The sequence below is a fragment of the Megalobrama amblycephala genome, linkage group LG8 (assembly GCF_018812025.1).
Source record: "Megalobrama amblycephala isolate DHTTF-2021 linkage group LG8, ASM1881202v1, whole genome shotgun sequence".
NCBI classification, from domain to species: Eukaryota; Metazoa; Chordata; class Actinopteri; order Cypriniformes; family Xenocyprididae; genus Megalobrama; species Megalobrama amblycephala.
The window spans coordinates 28748369-28765203 of record NC_063051.1 but is presented as its reverse complement, the minus strand read 5'-3'; the positions used below and the strand labels follow the sequence as shown (position 1 = coordinate 28765203).

General features: G+C 38.8%; 1 protein-coding gene and 1 long non-coding RNA gene across 2 annotated transcripts in view; one reads left to right on the top strand and one right to left on the bottom strand.

The window, feature by feature from the left end:
• The window catches only part of LOC125274222, a 36313-nt gene extending 32998 nt beyond the window's left edge, over nucleotides 1-3315 (bottom strand). The window contains exon 1 of the long non-coding RNA XR_007186204.1: nucleotides 2760-3315. This is a non-coding gene — a long non-coding RNA (uncharacterized LOC125274222). The remainder of the gene's footprint in view (nucleotides 1-2759) is intronic.
• nabp1b (nucleic acid binding protein 1b) lies at nucleotides 176-10141 on the top strand. Its single transcript, XM_048200431.1, has 6 exons — nucleotides 176-384; nucleotides 3767-3905; nucleotides 3994-4065; nucleotides 4951-5038; nucleotides 5117-5183; nucleotides 9742-10141. The coding sequence occupies exons 1-6, from the start codon at nucleotides 294-296 to the stop codon at nucleotides 9930-9932; spliced, it is 648 nt and encodes a 215-aa protein (XP_048056388.1). The 5' UTR covers nucleotides 176-293; the 3' UTR covers nucleotides 9933-10141.
• The last annotated feature ends 6694 nt before the right edge of the window (nucleotides 10142-16835 follow it).

The window sequence follows — 16835 nt, the reverse complement described above, 5'->3', positions numbered from 1 at the left end:
CACACACAATGCACGAATAAACTGATTTGTGAGGTTGTTTAATCACTTGCGCATTCACACAGGACGCAAACGTTAATCATTTAGCATGTTTGTTTTTCCTTTCCTTCCTTCTGTTAATACGTTAATTTCGGTGAATTGTTATACAATTTTAAAGGGGGGAGTTCACCCTGTGCACCATTCGTTAAAATCTGATCTCACTGAGGTAGCTTGTATAAATGCCTGACACGATCAATCACAAGGTGATCTGAGGTGGCTAGTAGTTGACCGAATTGGATTTCCGAATTGGTTTTAAAATGGCAAACACGAACGAGAATGTGTGCCTGATTAAAGACCTCAAACCTGGACTAAAAAATATTAATTTGGTTTTCATCGTCCTGGAAACCGGTAAGTCATATTTAAGTGGGAATTGTTTTTTATCGACCAAACGCGGCCTGCAGGATTGAGGACATTTTTTAATGTTTGTGTGCTCACAAACAGTTTGAGGCGTTTATAACTTCAAATATGATTAGTAGGCATATAATGTTTTACAATCATTGAAGTCCGTGCTGATTACCATGAAAAAGAGATTAGCCAACAACATGTTTTCAGTAGCGAATCCGTGAACGAATCGTTCATTGAATTAGATCTTTTCTCAGGGTTGCCAACTTTGGGACTTTGGCTGGAGTGAGACTTTGTAAAAATTTCAGTTTGCGCGTGCGCGGAGAAAATGTTTGGTAACCCTAATTTTAAAAATCAATGTCAGTCCATGTTAGTATCATTGGGGTGAAATAATTTATTTTATTTTTTGTCAGTTTTGTTACCTGACAGGGGCGGAGCCAGACATTGTAAACATTCGGGGCTTAGCCCAAATCTATTTTTGTCCAAAGACATTTCAATTTTGTATTAATAGCTTTACTGACATGAAAGGAGCTTTTGTTGTCGTATTCTTGTTCAGAAAATGTACATTATTTGACACTGTAATTTGTAAAACTTTGTTGGATGTTCCCCCTGCTAGGGGGGTCCGGGGGCATGCCCCCCCGTAAGAAGATTTTGTACATTTTAAGGTTAAATGCATCAATCTGGTGCACTCTGGAAACTCAAAATTAAGACCTTCAACCCATGTACAGTGCGCAAATTGAACAAAGAAACAGCATTGACTTGTACCTGGACATTAAAAAGAGTTCAAACATTTTTATTTTTTTTTTACAATACTTTTGTACTCATTATGAAACGGTGGCGGCAGCAGAGGGTCATTAATGGAAAACACTGAATGAATGTATAGCTGATAAATGTGCTAAAGTTGTCATATCGGTTGTTATATAACAAAACGTATATAACGTACTCGGTTACTTACGTAACCTCGGTTCCCTGAGAGATAAGGGAACGAGTATTGCGTTGCAAACGCTATGAGAAAACTCCTTTTCTCGAGAAAATAACGGCCATGGTGTGTTAAGCAGAAGCAGCCTGGCCAGCGGCGGAGTGTGCACGATCCGGGAGTGTTGAAGACGTTCTGCGTCCACAAATGGGCGGCGACCGCTTCTTCCAATGGCAGGAGCTTCACATATCCTTTTTCCTCAGCGCCCTCAACAAATAGAGCGTTAACTGTACGTACACACCGCCGCCGACTTGAGCTGCAAAGAAGCTCTGGCCGCTTTGTCAAAGACGCTTGTCAAAAAGTACGGGGAAGCTTGACGCTTTGGCCGCTCTGAATATTGAGTGCGCGCGCGCGGCCGGGACTCTCTCTCTCTGCTCGTGCGCGCTGAAAATTTCATATTTTGGTATCAGTGTTGCCAGACGTACGATAATTATCGTATTTGTACGATAATTTTGACCTCTGTACGATGTACGATCAATAATGAAAAAAATCCCATAATGTACGATAATTTCAGTATTTTGTGACACTTCAAATGATGGTCCTTATAATCGGTTCATTGATCTAGCTGTGTGGATCCTCTACATCATGGTTGTAAGGAGAACGTGAACTTTGTTACGCATGTCTTCCATCTCATCTCATGTTACATCTTCTCGGCCAATAATCGTGGAGAATGACTCTCTCTCACGAGCACAAGTTAACGTTCCTGCCGCGGCGCTTAGGTCAGTTGTTTCTCACTAAGGTACGCCAAATTATTTATGTATTGTGGTAATTTGCAGGTCATGTCAAAAAGTTGTTGGTCTATAGATAAAGCTGTATTCTGTACATTTGACTCGTCATGTCACCTTTATTTATTTATACAGCGCTTTTTACAATGCAGATTGTGTCAAAGTATAGCTTTACAGAGATAAAGGGAACATCATTTTGGTTGTACAGCAGCTAAAATAGTGTGATTGTCCAGCTTAAGTTAGTTCAGTATTGATTCTTTCCGTTATAAAAATCATTAGTTATTAATTTAGTTCATTTACCTATACTAAAAAGTCATGTACGATAATTTTCTTCCAAATACGATAATTTTGAGCTTCTGGTACGATAATTGGACATTTCCAATCTGGCAACACTGTTTGGTATGAACATTAACCCGCCAGTGTGGCGGATAGCCTTTTGAGATTTGCTCGCCAAACGGAAAATCTACCCGCATTTGGCGCTTGGCGGGGTGTTAATTTCGGACCCTACATGAGACTATTTTTATTGAGCAATTTAGCTAGCCCACATCATAACGCACGTCAGACAACATTTGCAACTATAGTTGAAGTCTGTAACTTAGTCTCGGCACACAGACTGATTAGGCAAGGCTACGTCGTCTGACTCTGTAGTGACAAGGCTCACCATTTTATTATTTGCTTACCTTGATTGTCTTCCAAACTGTCACACGTGCCGACTCCGAACCTATGCTCCGAACTCTCTCTGAAATTCTCACACGCAACTGACGTATCAGGTGCAAGGTTTTCAGCCAATCAACGACCAGAGAATACTGCAGCGAGAACGTTGTAGGGAGATGTAACAGCTGTGGGCCTTAAACTCCTCTCCTGCTCTCCTGTCATTAATACGCTGTGGTCTAGTCATCAACAGAAAATTAACGAATTGAGAAGGGAGAAAAATGGATTTTGGCGTGACATTTCTTGCGTGTGCGTGAGAGCGTGAGATTGATGCTGAAAGCTTGAGTGTCACGCCAGATGCCTGAGAGTTGGCAACCCTGTTTTCTGTGAGTTGTTTGAGATGAGTCACGAATCGGATTAAATCGACCCGTCCTGTTAGCAAGAGAACAAAAAATATATAGGCTACATCCCCAGATGAAAATAAAAGAATGTATATTTCTATAATGTACTTACGGTGCTCTATTTTCGTGCTCTAATTTTCTACTTAATATGCTAAAAATTCTTCTTTAGTACTTCTTAAGAACATCTAAGTGTACTCAACTGTGCTATTTTGAGACAGTATGAAATATGAACTAAAATATGCTTTTAATGTACTATCTCTGTATTTAAAAATATATTTAGTTACCACTTGTAGTACACTATGGGTTCAAATGCACTATAAGTGGTATCTAAATACATTTTTTAAATACAGAGATAGTATATTAAAAGCATATTTTAGTTTATATTTCATGGTGTCTCAAAATAGCACAGTTGAGTACACTTAGATGTTCTTAAGATTATCTTAATATACTAAAAATTCTTTTTTAGTACTTCTTAAGTACAAATTTAGTGCATGAAAATAGAGCACTTTAAGTATATTATAGAAATTTACTTTTTTTCACCTGGGTCACAACAGGGAAGAAAATTAGTTTGAAAGCTAATTAACTTACATTTTAAGTGTGTTCAATATTTGTGCTTCTTTAACAAAATATACCAGGTCGAGTGTCTAAGACAAAGGATGGACACGAAGTGCGTTCATGTAAAGTAGCTGACAGGACCGGAAGTATCACCATATCAGTGTGGGACGAGGTGGGCAGCTTGATTCAAACTGGAGACATCATCCGACTCAATCGAGGGTGGGAGTATAAGTTTATTAGGCTACGAATAATGCTATTTATTCTTAGAATCATAATAATGCCTCTTTTATCTTATATCTGATTTCAGATATGCATCTCTCTTCAAAGGATGTCTTACATTGTATATTGGGAGAACAGGGGACCTCCAGAAGATCGGAGAGTAGGTCTTCACAGCTGATTGAACTTAAAGGATTAGTCCACTTTTAAATAAAATTTTCAATGATAATTTACTCACCCCCATGTCATCCAAGATGTTCATGCCTTTCTTTCTTCAGTCAAAAAGAAATTAAGGTTTTTGATGAAAACTTTCCAGGATTATTCTCCTTATAGTGGACTTCAATGGCCTCCAAACGGTTGAAGGTCAAAATGACAGTTTCAGTGCAGCTTTAAACGATACCAGACGAGGAATAAGGGTCTTATCTAGAGAAACGATTGGTCATTTTCGAAAAAATACAACTGTATATGCTTTATAAACATATATTATCACCTTGCACGTGCTTCCTGTTTCCACATTCTTCAAAACGCTTGCGCTGTATGCCCTACGCCTTCCCTATTCTACTTGCGGTGTTCGTTACGTACGTTGAATAGGGAAGGTGTAGGACATGCAGCACAAGCTTTTTGAAGAATACAAAAGTGCGGTTTTGGCGGAAGCACTTGGAAGGTGATCATTTGTGTTTATAAAGCATATACAGTTGTATTTATTTATTTATTTTTTCTCAAAAATGACCGATCTTTTCACTAGATAAGACCCTTATTCCTCATCTGGTGTCATTTAAAGCCCTTTGAAGCTGCACTGAAACTGTAATTTTGAACTTCAACCCTTTGGAGGCCATTGAAGTCCACTTTAAGGAGAATAATCCTGGAATGTTTTCATCAAAAACCTTAATTTCTTTTCGACTGAAGAAAGAAAGACATGAACATCTTGGATGACATGGGGGTGGGTAAATTATCAGGAAAATTTTATTTAAAAGTGGACTAATACTTTAAGTTCTTGGAAACTGAAATGATGATTGCAATAGCCAGTACCTTCTTGCATCTATCAAAGGTTCTGTATGATATTCTCGGAGGTGCCAAATTTCAGTGAGCCCAACCCAGAGGTGCTGGCTAAAATCAACCAAATCAACAACAACCATGTGAGTGCAAAAATACTGCTCAGAGGGCATGAACAGTGAGATGAGCGCAGAATGAGTGTCTATTTTATCTCTTAACAGGTAAAAACAGAAGCTTATGGCAGCGCTCCTAGTATACCAAATCCAGGACCACCTGCCGTACATACAGGTTGACACTTTAGAACCTTGAATGATTGTTTGACAAAGGCGGTATTTATTGCAAACAATCATGTTTAATTCAATGTTATTTTACATGTAGCTGTCCCTGTAATCCAGTGTTTATCTAACGGGTCTGGACCCACTAGGGGGCCTCAGCATATTTCCAAGGGCCCACAAGATGGTTTAAAGGATTAGTTCACTTTAAATTGAAAATTACACCAAGATTTACTCACCCTCAAGCCATCCTAGGTGTATATGACTTTCTTGTTTCTGATGAACACAATCAGAGTTGTATTAATAAATATCCTGACGCATCCAAGCTTTATAATGGCAGTGAACGAGAATCAACAAGTATGAGCTTAAAGGTCCCGTTCTTCGTGATCCCATGTTTTAAACTTTAGTTAGTGTGTAATGTTGTTGTTAGAGTATAAATAAAATCTGTAAAATTTTAAAGCTCAAAGTTCAATGCCAAGCGAGATATTTTATTTAACAGAAGTCGCCTACATCGAACGGCAAGTTTGGACTACATCCCTCTACTTCCTTCTTTAATGACGTCACTAAAACAGTTTTTTGACTAACCTCCGCCCACAGGAATACACAAGAGTTGCGTTTGTAGAGTGTGTTTGTCGCCATGTCGTCGAAACGCTGTTATTTTCATCCCGCAGTCCAATCACCGGGTCTGATTCCGGCTAAAATTGATAGGGTAAAATTAAAGACCTGTTTACAATAACACTGAGCGCGTGCATCTCCACGTTATGGTAAGAGGCCTTTCCGCTAAGCTGCTGTCGAATCACAACACAGGAACCGCTGGCACGGAGGGACTTCATAGAACAAGGAAGTCATCAGCCCGTTTTTATGACAGTGGAAACAGCGGTATACAGATAAGTAAATTATGTGAAAAATACAGTTTTTTTTTTTTTTTTTACACACGAAACATGAACACGTTATATTGCACACTATAAACACAATCAAAGCTTCAAAAAACTACGAAAAATGGGACCTTTAAGAAAGTGTCTCCATCCACATCCATCCATCATGAACGTACTTCACGCGGCTCCAAGGGGGTTAATAAAGGCCTTCTGAAGCAAAGTGATTCTTTTGTGTGAGAAAAATATCCATATTTAACAAGTTATGAAGTAAAATTTCTGCCAGACAGCCTTCCATATTCAACTTAGAAGAAAAGCGTAACTGATGACGCTTCGCTTCAGAAGGCCTTTATTAATCCCCGGATCCTTGTGGAGTACGTTTATGGTGGGTGGATGCAGCTGATGCACCTTCTGTAGCTTCATACTCGTTGGTCCCGTTCACTGCCATTATAAAGCTCAGATGCGTCAGGATATTAATGTAACTCCAATTGTGTTCATCAGAAAGAAGGAAGTCATACACGTAGGATGGCTTGAGGGTAAGTAAATCTTGTGGTAATTTTTATTTTAAAGTGAACTAATCCTTTAAGGCCCTTATATACTTACAGTGAAGTTAATTTACATTCTCTGCTTAGAGAAGTTTGAAATACCTTTGCAGTGATATACTGTTAGCAATCATCTCAACACCACCCATGCTGTTGGGACTGGAGTGGCATTTAGATGAATATGTAAATGGGTGTTTTACATTTAAAAAGAGTTTTTGCGGCCGGTTCACACAGAACATGTTTTTGCTTTGAAAAATGCGAGACCCGGGCAGTAGAATGGGGAAAAATGCAAGGTCTCAAAATGTGTTTTTTTAAAAGTTGAACTGATTTTAACCTGAGTGCTTGATTTTTAGAACGCCGTCATGCGTGAGGCTTTGCAAAAGACGTGAGCGCAAAGGTCAAATACGTCCGTCTAGCATGTGTTTACATAGAAAAATAATGGAAAAGTAGTGCAGTGGAATGGAAAAACGTGTTCTGTGTGAACGGAGCCTTAGTGTCACTCTCATTTAGAACTTCAATTTTACTATAAAGCAGCTCTCCAGTGTGCATGTTTTTACTCGTTGAGTGGCGAAATGAACGGAAGAAATGCACCAGAGTCAGGGCTGGACTGGGACAAAAAAATGGCCCTGGCATTTTTGCTCAGACCGGCCCACCACAATCGGTCGGACACCACCCACCAGAGTATTACAATTAATTGGTAGAGTTATTAAAAGTACACTTAGTAAGAGTAGGATTTCTAGATAGACAATGTGCTCCATGATATAAAAGCTAGTTAACCCTTAGAACGTGGATGTGGAATACTGATAATTCTATAAAGAATTAAAAAAAAAAAAAAAATTTCCATTGTAACAGACAGCAGAAAAACTATAATTTACAATTACAAATATACTTTGTTTTAAAGAGCACAAACCCCTGTTTAAGTGTCAAACATTTACCTCTCATTGTTTAGATACTCCCCATTAAAAACAATGAAAAAGAAAACTATACTACCAAATTACTCACAAAAAACGTCCTAATAAAATTATATTCATGTTATTCACTTGCCATAAACAACCAAGTGTTCATACCAGAGTAATAGGGTACAAGAGCTACAAAACATAACTTTTTATAGCTGAAAAGTGAGATCTAGTAGACCATTATCACGACTAACAGCTATAAATAGACACCTATAGTCTCGTTGTGAAATAAACACATCGTCAGTAATATTACATTATAATAACAACCTGAATTGTTTTTTTTTTTTTTTGAAAAATCAAATTGCATCATTTCAGGTTTTTCTATGAGAAAGGCCGTTACTGCATAAGTGAACTCTGATAGCTACAAGGGCACTGCTAACTACAAAAAACAGTGCAAAATAACTTTTGCTGTGCTATTTGACATTAGCTGACTGAGTGACCAGTGCAGTAGGTGACAGTCTGACTTTATAATAACGACGACGATTATGTTGTCTTATAATATTCATTCATTTAAGCATCATCGTCGTCGTCGTCGCATCATGAGTCCCTCGCTGTTAATCATGTAACTACCCTGCTTACCGCTTCTATTATACTCTCCTGTTTACTCTGTCCCTCATTGGCTTCACTGTCAGACACCTGCTGCTCCTCTGCCTTACAGGTGTCTCCTCCATGTTCTTCTATGTTCACCTGTTTTTGCACGTCAGGTACTGTAGGTTTGGAAACTGAAGCTACAGTAACCGCACTAAACATGCCAGTAATTTTTGCACGTTGAGGCATCAACCTCTAAATTTTTTTATTTTTTTGCCCGCAACTTCTCCGCACCCCCCTTGCACTTGCGCTTTTGTTTCTCCATCCTCCTAATCCAAAGATGTTCTGGCGAAACAGAGGGGACGGGCTGGAGTCTGTTAAGAGATGTGATTGGGCCAGCCCAGTGTCAGTATGGAAAATGAACCAATGGGCCGCTGTCCCTGCTTTATGGGCCGGTCGTTGGCCAATTTTTATGTTTATTAAAAAAAATCATATCATATAGCGGCCCCGCCCTCAAGTGCGTCGGCCCACCGGGCATTTGCCCGGTATGCCAGATTACCAGTCCAGGCCTGACCAGAGTAGATTTCCATGTCAAAGAAGGCGGGACCTCAGAGCCACACCCACCTATTATGTAATCGGCACGGACCAATGGTAGTTCGAAGGTGTTTACCAGTCGGAGTGAACCATTCCAAAACGCCAGTTTGCTTTGGCAAGCTGTTTTGAACTTCAGTAACAAACTCCAAACAAACTTAGTTTGGCCTAATTTGGTTCGAAATGATGTCACCAGTTCGTAATCTTGAAGTATATTGGGGCCTATAAAATGGTTTAAAATAAGCTAAAATAGCTAAAAAAATCAAGATATAAGCTGGTTTTAATCATATTTCTTATTTTAATTTGTTCCCTTAAAGGTACGCTATGTAACTTTTGGTGCTCTAGCAGTTAATGAACAAAACTGTGTGTGTCTTGCGGAAGAACATAACTGGAGCTATTTCTCTCTGTTTATGTATATGACGAGTCCGCAGCGGTTTGCATCCCGTTCAGTCTAAAATAGTCCAAATATAAACACTTATTATAGGCGGGGCCGGATTTATGCATAGGAATTCTAGGTATGTGCCTATGCTCCCGTGTCCAGCATGCAGAAAACTCTTCTTCGACTTCATGCTGCGCCGCAAAGATCAGCTGCTGCCTGACGAAAGCAATGCATTCTGGTTAGAAAATTTGTCCGACTTTGATCAGTGCTGCAGCCGCCTTACGATCACATGTGCCATCAAAGTACCACGAGAGCAAAACGAGACTAGCCGCCTAGGTCAGGTGCTGCAGTTTCTCAAAATCGTCTGCAAAAGCCTTGATGATGACACTTTATTCATTGGTCAGATTCTGTGATGACAAGGGCTCCTAAAACCGTCAGTCAAACCTCATAACTCACCCCACAATGTATTGCATGTGAAGAGTCATAGTCTCACGCACCGAAGATGGATTCATGATGTACTCCCTCATTATATACATTTTGTAAATTGAGCAAAAAAAGTAACACTGTGTACCTTTTAACAACTAAATGGATAAAAACAAAACAAGCTGTGGTTACTTTACATGTCAGTCAGATGGCTCTCTGTCTAAATGGTTGGTTCTGGGACAGAATAAGCTGAATTATGGACCATCCTCTCTGCCCCTCACAGCCAACGGCTCTGCTGTGTTTTCTCCTTCTCCTGTCCCCCGAGAGAACTCTTTTGGTACAGGTGGGCGTCATTTGAACCGCAGCCATTGGAAGAGTGGCAGTGCTTCTTCAGGTCCTGGTGGAGGTCAGGGCTCAAAACACATCGTCACCATCACTAATGGACGGGATCCTCGCAGAGCACTGAAGAGATGAGAACAAGAAAATTATGTTTCAGTATTTGAGACAATGCTATTTTGTATTTATTTTTAAATGCTTCTTTTTATTTGTAATTGAACTATTGTTTTTCACTTAATTGATTGGTTAAGGGTTATTTGGTCAATGAATTGGATTAATTTTTTCTGGATATATGAGAGACTGTTTTTCAGAACAAAGTTGTGTACAAATAAAGTGAGTTAAAATCATTGACGTCATTATTTCAGTAAGTTTGGGCCATTAATTTTACACTTTTTTTTTTTCCCTGTTTATTCATTTATTTTTTATGAGAGTTCTGCTCACAATCAGATTGTATATAAACCAACTATGAAAGTCAATCTCAAATATTACACTTGAATATGGCACTTTGAATATCAATCATCTAGTGGAGCCACTTGTTACAAAGTCATGGTGCACTCAATACAGTAATAATGTATGTTATTTGTCAATGCTATCACAATTTTCTGTATTAAAGGTGCTCTAAGTGATGTCACGTGTTTTTAGGCCAAAACATTTTTTGCTGCCTGTCCCCTGAACACACTTGTAAAAAAAAAAAAAAGCGGTCTCTGTAGTCGCCACAAGCTCCGAAAACGGCAATAAAAACAAACTGGTGCAGCCTGGACCACAAATCATAATAAACACGCTCCAGCCAATAACCGACAAGAATGATTTTAAATGCGCATTCATGACCATTTCAGGAAGCACGGAGGGGAGGGGGGGGGAGGGGGAGGGGGAGGGGGAGGGAGGGTCTAGCTAGCCTCTGGGTGCTTCTCAGGCTGCGTTCCAGTTCGGTTTTAGACACACACTCGCGAACTTCCCTAAACACTTCCCCTCGGGGGAATCCCTGCCGCCATTTTGAAGTGCGTTCCACTTCGTGAAGTGGACAAGGGAAGTTTATATGGACAGACCCTCGCTCCCTCGATTTTGACCGAGGGAGCGAGTCTACTTCATATGTACACTTCAGGCAGCTCCGTAACCCACAATGCAACACGATTGTGACGTTACCGCATATCGCGTTTGATTTACCCCACCACAAACAACTCTATGATATATTAATTATTTTTTAAACATTTAAAACACACATATATACATATAGAATGCTGTATTAAACAATTTTGTAAGGGGAAAAAATAAATAATGAATCAGCTCCATTGCGGATTCCAAGTGATCAAGGGCTTAGGACGTTCCAGTTCAGCCCATACAAAGGTTCCGCTAGAAGTGGACACTCGTGCAACGTAAGCAATGACGTACATCCGAGTCAACGAGACCGAGTGAAGTTAGCGAGGGAAGGGCATTTAAAAACCGAACTGGAACGCAGCCTCAATATCCCTCCTCGTCTCCTCGCTCCTCCGTCCTCCATCCTATGACCCGGAAAACGATCGAGCTCAGCCATCTTGAAGGACATCTCAATTCTCTGGCTGCGTCCGAAAACTGGAAAATGCTGCCTTCCGAGGACACATTTCAAGGTAGTAAGGCATCAAGGCACGTCCGAATCCAATGTTAGCTTCACTTCCTGTCTCATGAGATACCTTCCTCAGATCGATTTTTGAAGGAAGCATAGATGTATCCTTAGCTGCCTTTGATATCCCACAATCCTGTGCTTTCCATTCTGTGACAGTTAAGCTAGAAAAATAAAGATGGCGTCCGAAAGTTGCGTTTGCTGCTCAGTTTGTGTATAAATGTACGATTTTGATCAACATGTTTCAATTTTGATATCATTTCTATCGAGAAATTACTACTGTAGTAATTAAATATTTGTTTAGTTCTCACCAAAGCTCGCGCTATATTGTTGTAGATCATTAAACTGTTACGCTGCCTCAGAAGTCTGTCCGAAATCAATTTCGTGAGGTACCTTCATGCACAAATGCTGCCGTACAAGTCATTCTCTTATAAGATAGCGAGGCAGCAAGACAGCTACCTAGGTTTTCGGACGCAGTCTCTAATTGCACCGAGAGGAGGCGAGGATCAAGGAGTGAGGAGGCTTCCTGAGGAGTCATGAGCGAGGATACACAGGTGCATCCTTTGCGGAAGTCTTTCTCATCGAGAAACGTGACGCACGTATAAATCCTCCTCCCCCTTTATAGACCTTATTTACCAGAGAAACAAGCGCGCCGCCATCTTTATAAAATTGTCTTTGAACTTCCGTTTTGCGGTAGCTCTGTACATTTCTATGGCATCGCTGTCAAAGAATAATTAGTTGGTTAAGTGGATTTACTTGTTGTAGAGTTAATGAAAGTTATCATGAGCATTGTTATGTTTAAAGCAGATGTCTTAACAAATGTCAGTAGATCGGGAAGATTTTAAAACGAGCAGTTCATTCATAAATGTAATATCGCTGTGGAAATACAAACCGGAAGTCAAAAGACAACGAGCGCAACGCTGAAAAGGGGCGGGGCTACATAAGGTCTATATCTCTCACAATAATTTAAATGTAAAAAAAACTTTATACCTCATATATTTCAACGGGGCATCTTGCTTTATTAATATTTATTATAATTCTTTTAAATAACCAAACTTTAATAACATATGGATAGATCCCTGGAGTGCAGCTGATGACGCTTTAAAGTGACGCTAAAGGGAGCGAGGATATATCATTTCACTTGATTCAATTCCTCCGTCTCGCATCTTTTCCTTGCGTCCTTCCCTCGCATCCTGAAGGGGTGGAGCTAAGACGCGAGGAAAGGAAGCAAGGAAAGGAAACTAGGATGCACAAATAAGAATTGAGAAGCACCCTCTGTTTTGTTTGACAACACTTCGAACGTCAACAGGAAGTTACTCCACCCAGGATCGCTTAGAGAACCTTTAATATCTTGATAGTGATCTACTGTGACTTTTTTCCACCCAGATTTTTCAGAATAAAACTGAGCCGAGACTGACCTCTAGTAGTGAGAAGGTGGAGCTGCAGGTTTAGATATTGAATTGATGGTCCACTTTTACACGTGCTAATGCTAAATACTGTTGTATTGCATTGAAAGTGCATTGCATGAAATTTCATGTCCTAGAGCGTTTATGAATTAATTGTTGATAAAACTGTATAAGTCCAGATAATAAACCTGATAAGCCTATCTTTAAAATGAAACAGATGCAGATTTGATTGCTGAGCTGAGAATTTATGAGTGGCATGTGAGTAATAGCAGTGACATGATGCATGATACCTGTTCAAACAAGTTATTACCTAAAGATGCTTTACATTTACTGTAAGCTAACCCATGCTAACATTTTTATATTCCAGAAGTTATAAATAGTAATAGCAGACTTTACTAGTGTAATTATTCATACAAAATAATTGAAAAAGGAATTAAGCATAAAGCATTTAGACCAAAACAATTTCAATACAAGAAACAAATTCAGTCAAGCAAACGTAACAAACAACCAATTCTGATTTATATCTAATGCTGCAACGAAGAGTTTTTGGATGAGAGCTGAGGATTTTATCTTGAAACCCTCCCAAACAACTTGTGGTGATTTTGTGATGTAGGTGCTGTTTGAGGTTTTTTTCTTTCTGACCCTAAGACACAACTATTTTCCACAATTCTCCAGCTGTGATCTTTGGAGAGTCTCTGGTTGCTCAAACTCTTCTCCTCGCTGTGCATTAGCACAATATAGACACATCCTCTTCCAGACAGATTTGTAACATCTTTAGTTGATTGGAACTTCTTAATTATTGCCCTGATTGTGGAAATTGGATTATGGATTTTCAATGCTTTAGCTGTTTTCTTACAGCCACTTTCTAGTTTGCGAAACTTAATAATCTTTTGCTGCGCATCAGAACTATATTCTTTGGTTTTACTCACTGTGATGAATGAAAAAGGGAATTTGGCCTTTTTGCTTCCTCATATTTATAGTCCTGTGAATCAGGAAGCTGGACAATTTCATCTTCATATAGTCACCCTGGTGTGCTGAAAATTGTAAATATGAATGGAAATAAACTTCAGAGATATTTTACTCATAAGAATTTCTAAGGGTGCCAATAATTGTGGCCAAAACATTTTTTTCAATAATGTGATTTTCACCCCCACTTTCATTTGTTTTCCTTGTTAAAAGGTTCAATTTTTTATTTTTTTATTTATTTTTTTAAATGAAGGTTCAAAAGCATAAATAAATAATACAGATTTATTTCCACAGCTTTCTTTGATCATATTTACCAAGGGTGCCAATAATTCTGACCACAACTGTACAGTAGATCTTAAGGTGACAAACTTCAGCAGATTTTTGAGTTTTCTCAACTTCTTGTATTCAGTTTATACAACAAAACGTTGAGAAAACTCAAAAATCTCCTACAAATACAAGTTGAGAAAACTCAAAAATTTGTTGCCTTAAACTTTTAAGTTTTCTCAACTTCTGATTTTTTACAGTGTAGTTTCATTTTTAGTTTCAAAATGAGCAGCTGGGCAGCTTTTGGCTTCAAGACTGCAAACATGGACCTCTCATAAGAGGTCGAGCAGGTCAATTATTTATAGCAGTGATAAATGAAAATAACAGCAGTGATTGTGATAAGCACAAAGAACAATCTCTCAACACTGAAATGTTCATTATGCTGAATGCCAGTCATGAAAAAAAATATCTTTATTAAATGGTATTAACATGTATAGGAAACATATTTCATTAAGACAAATTGTTCAAAAGTATAAAGTGGTTACAAAAGGCAAGTATATGTCCAAAGTATACATGAAGCAAATTTGGTCACACATTTGTGTTTACCTGCAATGATCACTGGTGATGATTAATCATATGCATCTTTATATAGTTACAGATATTATAGATTTTAAACTAAAGAAAACTAACGTAATTACTCACTAATTTGAATGCAGCTGAATGCTTGAAAAGCATTATTATGCTCCTATTATGACTAAAATCAACAAGGATAGCAGTCAGATTTCTCCTTAACACATCACAAGTACTAACAATGTATATTAATGTACATATTAAATATTAAAATTTTCTGGTTCTGATTAATTGAAAAAAGTTTGTAAATTATAATATATCACAGCCTTTCTACACCATTGAGGATACATATTCTATTTTAATTAAGGCAGAGCAAATTTAAAAAGGTGTATCATTTGATAATTTCTGTTCCACCAATTATGTACTTTACATATAGAAATTAACAATGATAACAAACATTATAATGAAAATCCCAGTCAGCTGGTTTGGATTCCTCTCTCACACCTCTTTCAGCAGAATCCCATAAGGACGAATGGACTTCTCCACGATCTCCTTCTCTTCAGCAGCAGAGTCTTCAGGAATCTCAATTAGCCAGTAGTCCTTTCTGTCACACACTTTCCTCATCTTTGGATTGATCCTGTTCTGCATCAGGACTCTGTATCTCTTCCCGGTCTTTTTGGATGTAAATTCCTTGCTGTAGCCAGAAGCTTGATCTATGTCGTATGTTGAATAGACTCCTCTCCCGTAGAGTTGTCTAGGACCTGCTTTGTAATGAGATTTGACGATACCTTTAGCACCCTCAACGCTGGTTCCATGATAGGAAACGGGCCACTCACCAGCCACTGAGTGACTCCTCCATCCATCCGTGCCCAGCCAGGCGTTTCCATCAGGGTATTTGTTCAGGACTCTGAGAGCAATGCGGTACCATCCACATGGACGTTTATATGGCTCATCACCCCGCATGCATACAGAATTGTCACTTAAATGTGTGAAATCATAATCAAAGCGAGGTTCGAAGAATTCATCCATGTCCACAAACATCTCCTCACGTACATCTGAGTAGAAACCTGCCAATGTCGCTGGTTGCAGATGATTATTAAATAGATCTACAAAATGTTTGACCAATCCTTTTGCCAGAAAATTATGTATATTGAGCTCAGGATCCAACTTTCCAGCTAATCCATTGTAAGGCTTCACAGTTGTTCCAAGGAGGGAAGACAGCGCCTCCAGAGCAACTTCCCTGTCCACTGTAGACATAATGCTGATTTGCCTCAACAAACTGGAAAAAGTCAAAAAGTCTTTCGGCTCATACACACTGATGTGGCTCGTGCTCTTGCTCTGCTATAAATATGGACTCAGTTATGATGAACAGGAAGTGGTATTTTTTTACTTTCAGTTTGTGAATCAGGGTCAACCAAAGATAAACTGTCTACCATGAACAACATAGTCCTAAAAATTCCAGTCTCACTTTTGAATAACTTAAAAGCCTGCCCAGCATAGTCAGTCATGACATATAATACATAAAAAAAAAATAGGTAAACAAAAATGTAACCCCTTATAGCATTCCTGTAAAATTTTCCTAAGACACCTAAAAAAAGGCATACCCAAAGTAAATTGCATGCTGTTCTTAATCCATTTGGAGAATATGAATGGTTTTGGTCTCTTTTCAAAGGTATGTGTACCGCGGGCGGTAAATGACATTATCTGTCCACATATGATCTCTTATTTAATGGACATATGAAATATGTAAGTGTAATTAGCTGATTTTTATGTTTTTGTACCAGGGCCCAGAAACCAGCAATGCCACAGCTACACTTGAAATTCTGCTGATAAAAGTGATGTTTTCTGGCAGTTTGACGTGGACTTTGGAAGACAATGGATTTCATATATTTCACCACATTAGGCTAAACAGATTTCAACACATTAAAAGGTGTGACTCATGGAAAGTACAGATATTTCCAATTCAGCTGTCATAGACTGTGCGATGTGCACTGTGTTGGGGATTAACAGTTTAGGATATGACCTCAATTAGATATGATAAATGAAGACCTGGAGTCAGAGTTTAAAAAAATAAACTGAAGAAAATTTTACTGAAGAATAGTTTGTAGTTTCATCAGCAGAAGCCAGCTTCAAGTCTCTTAAGGAGTTTGTAGGCCGCTCTGCGTACATTCACATTTCCACAACAATTATACTCTAACAGAGGCCACTAACTACTTCAGGTTGAATGATTCTGATTGG

Coding starts and splice junctions, on each gene's coding strand:
- nabp1b (XM_048200431.1), top strand. CDS start 294: ATGGCAAACACGAACGAGAATGTGTGCCTGATTAAAGACCTCAAACCT. Junction 385..3,766: donor TTTCATCGTCCTGGAAACCG/GTAAGTCATATT, acceptor AAAATATACCAG/GTCGAGTGTCTAAGACAAAG. Junction 3,906..3,993: donor ATCATCCGACTCAATCGAGG/GTGGGAGTATAA, acceptor ATCTGATTTCAG/ATATGCATCTCTCTTCAAAG.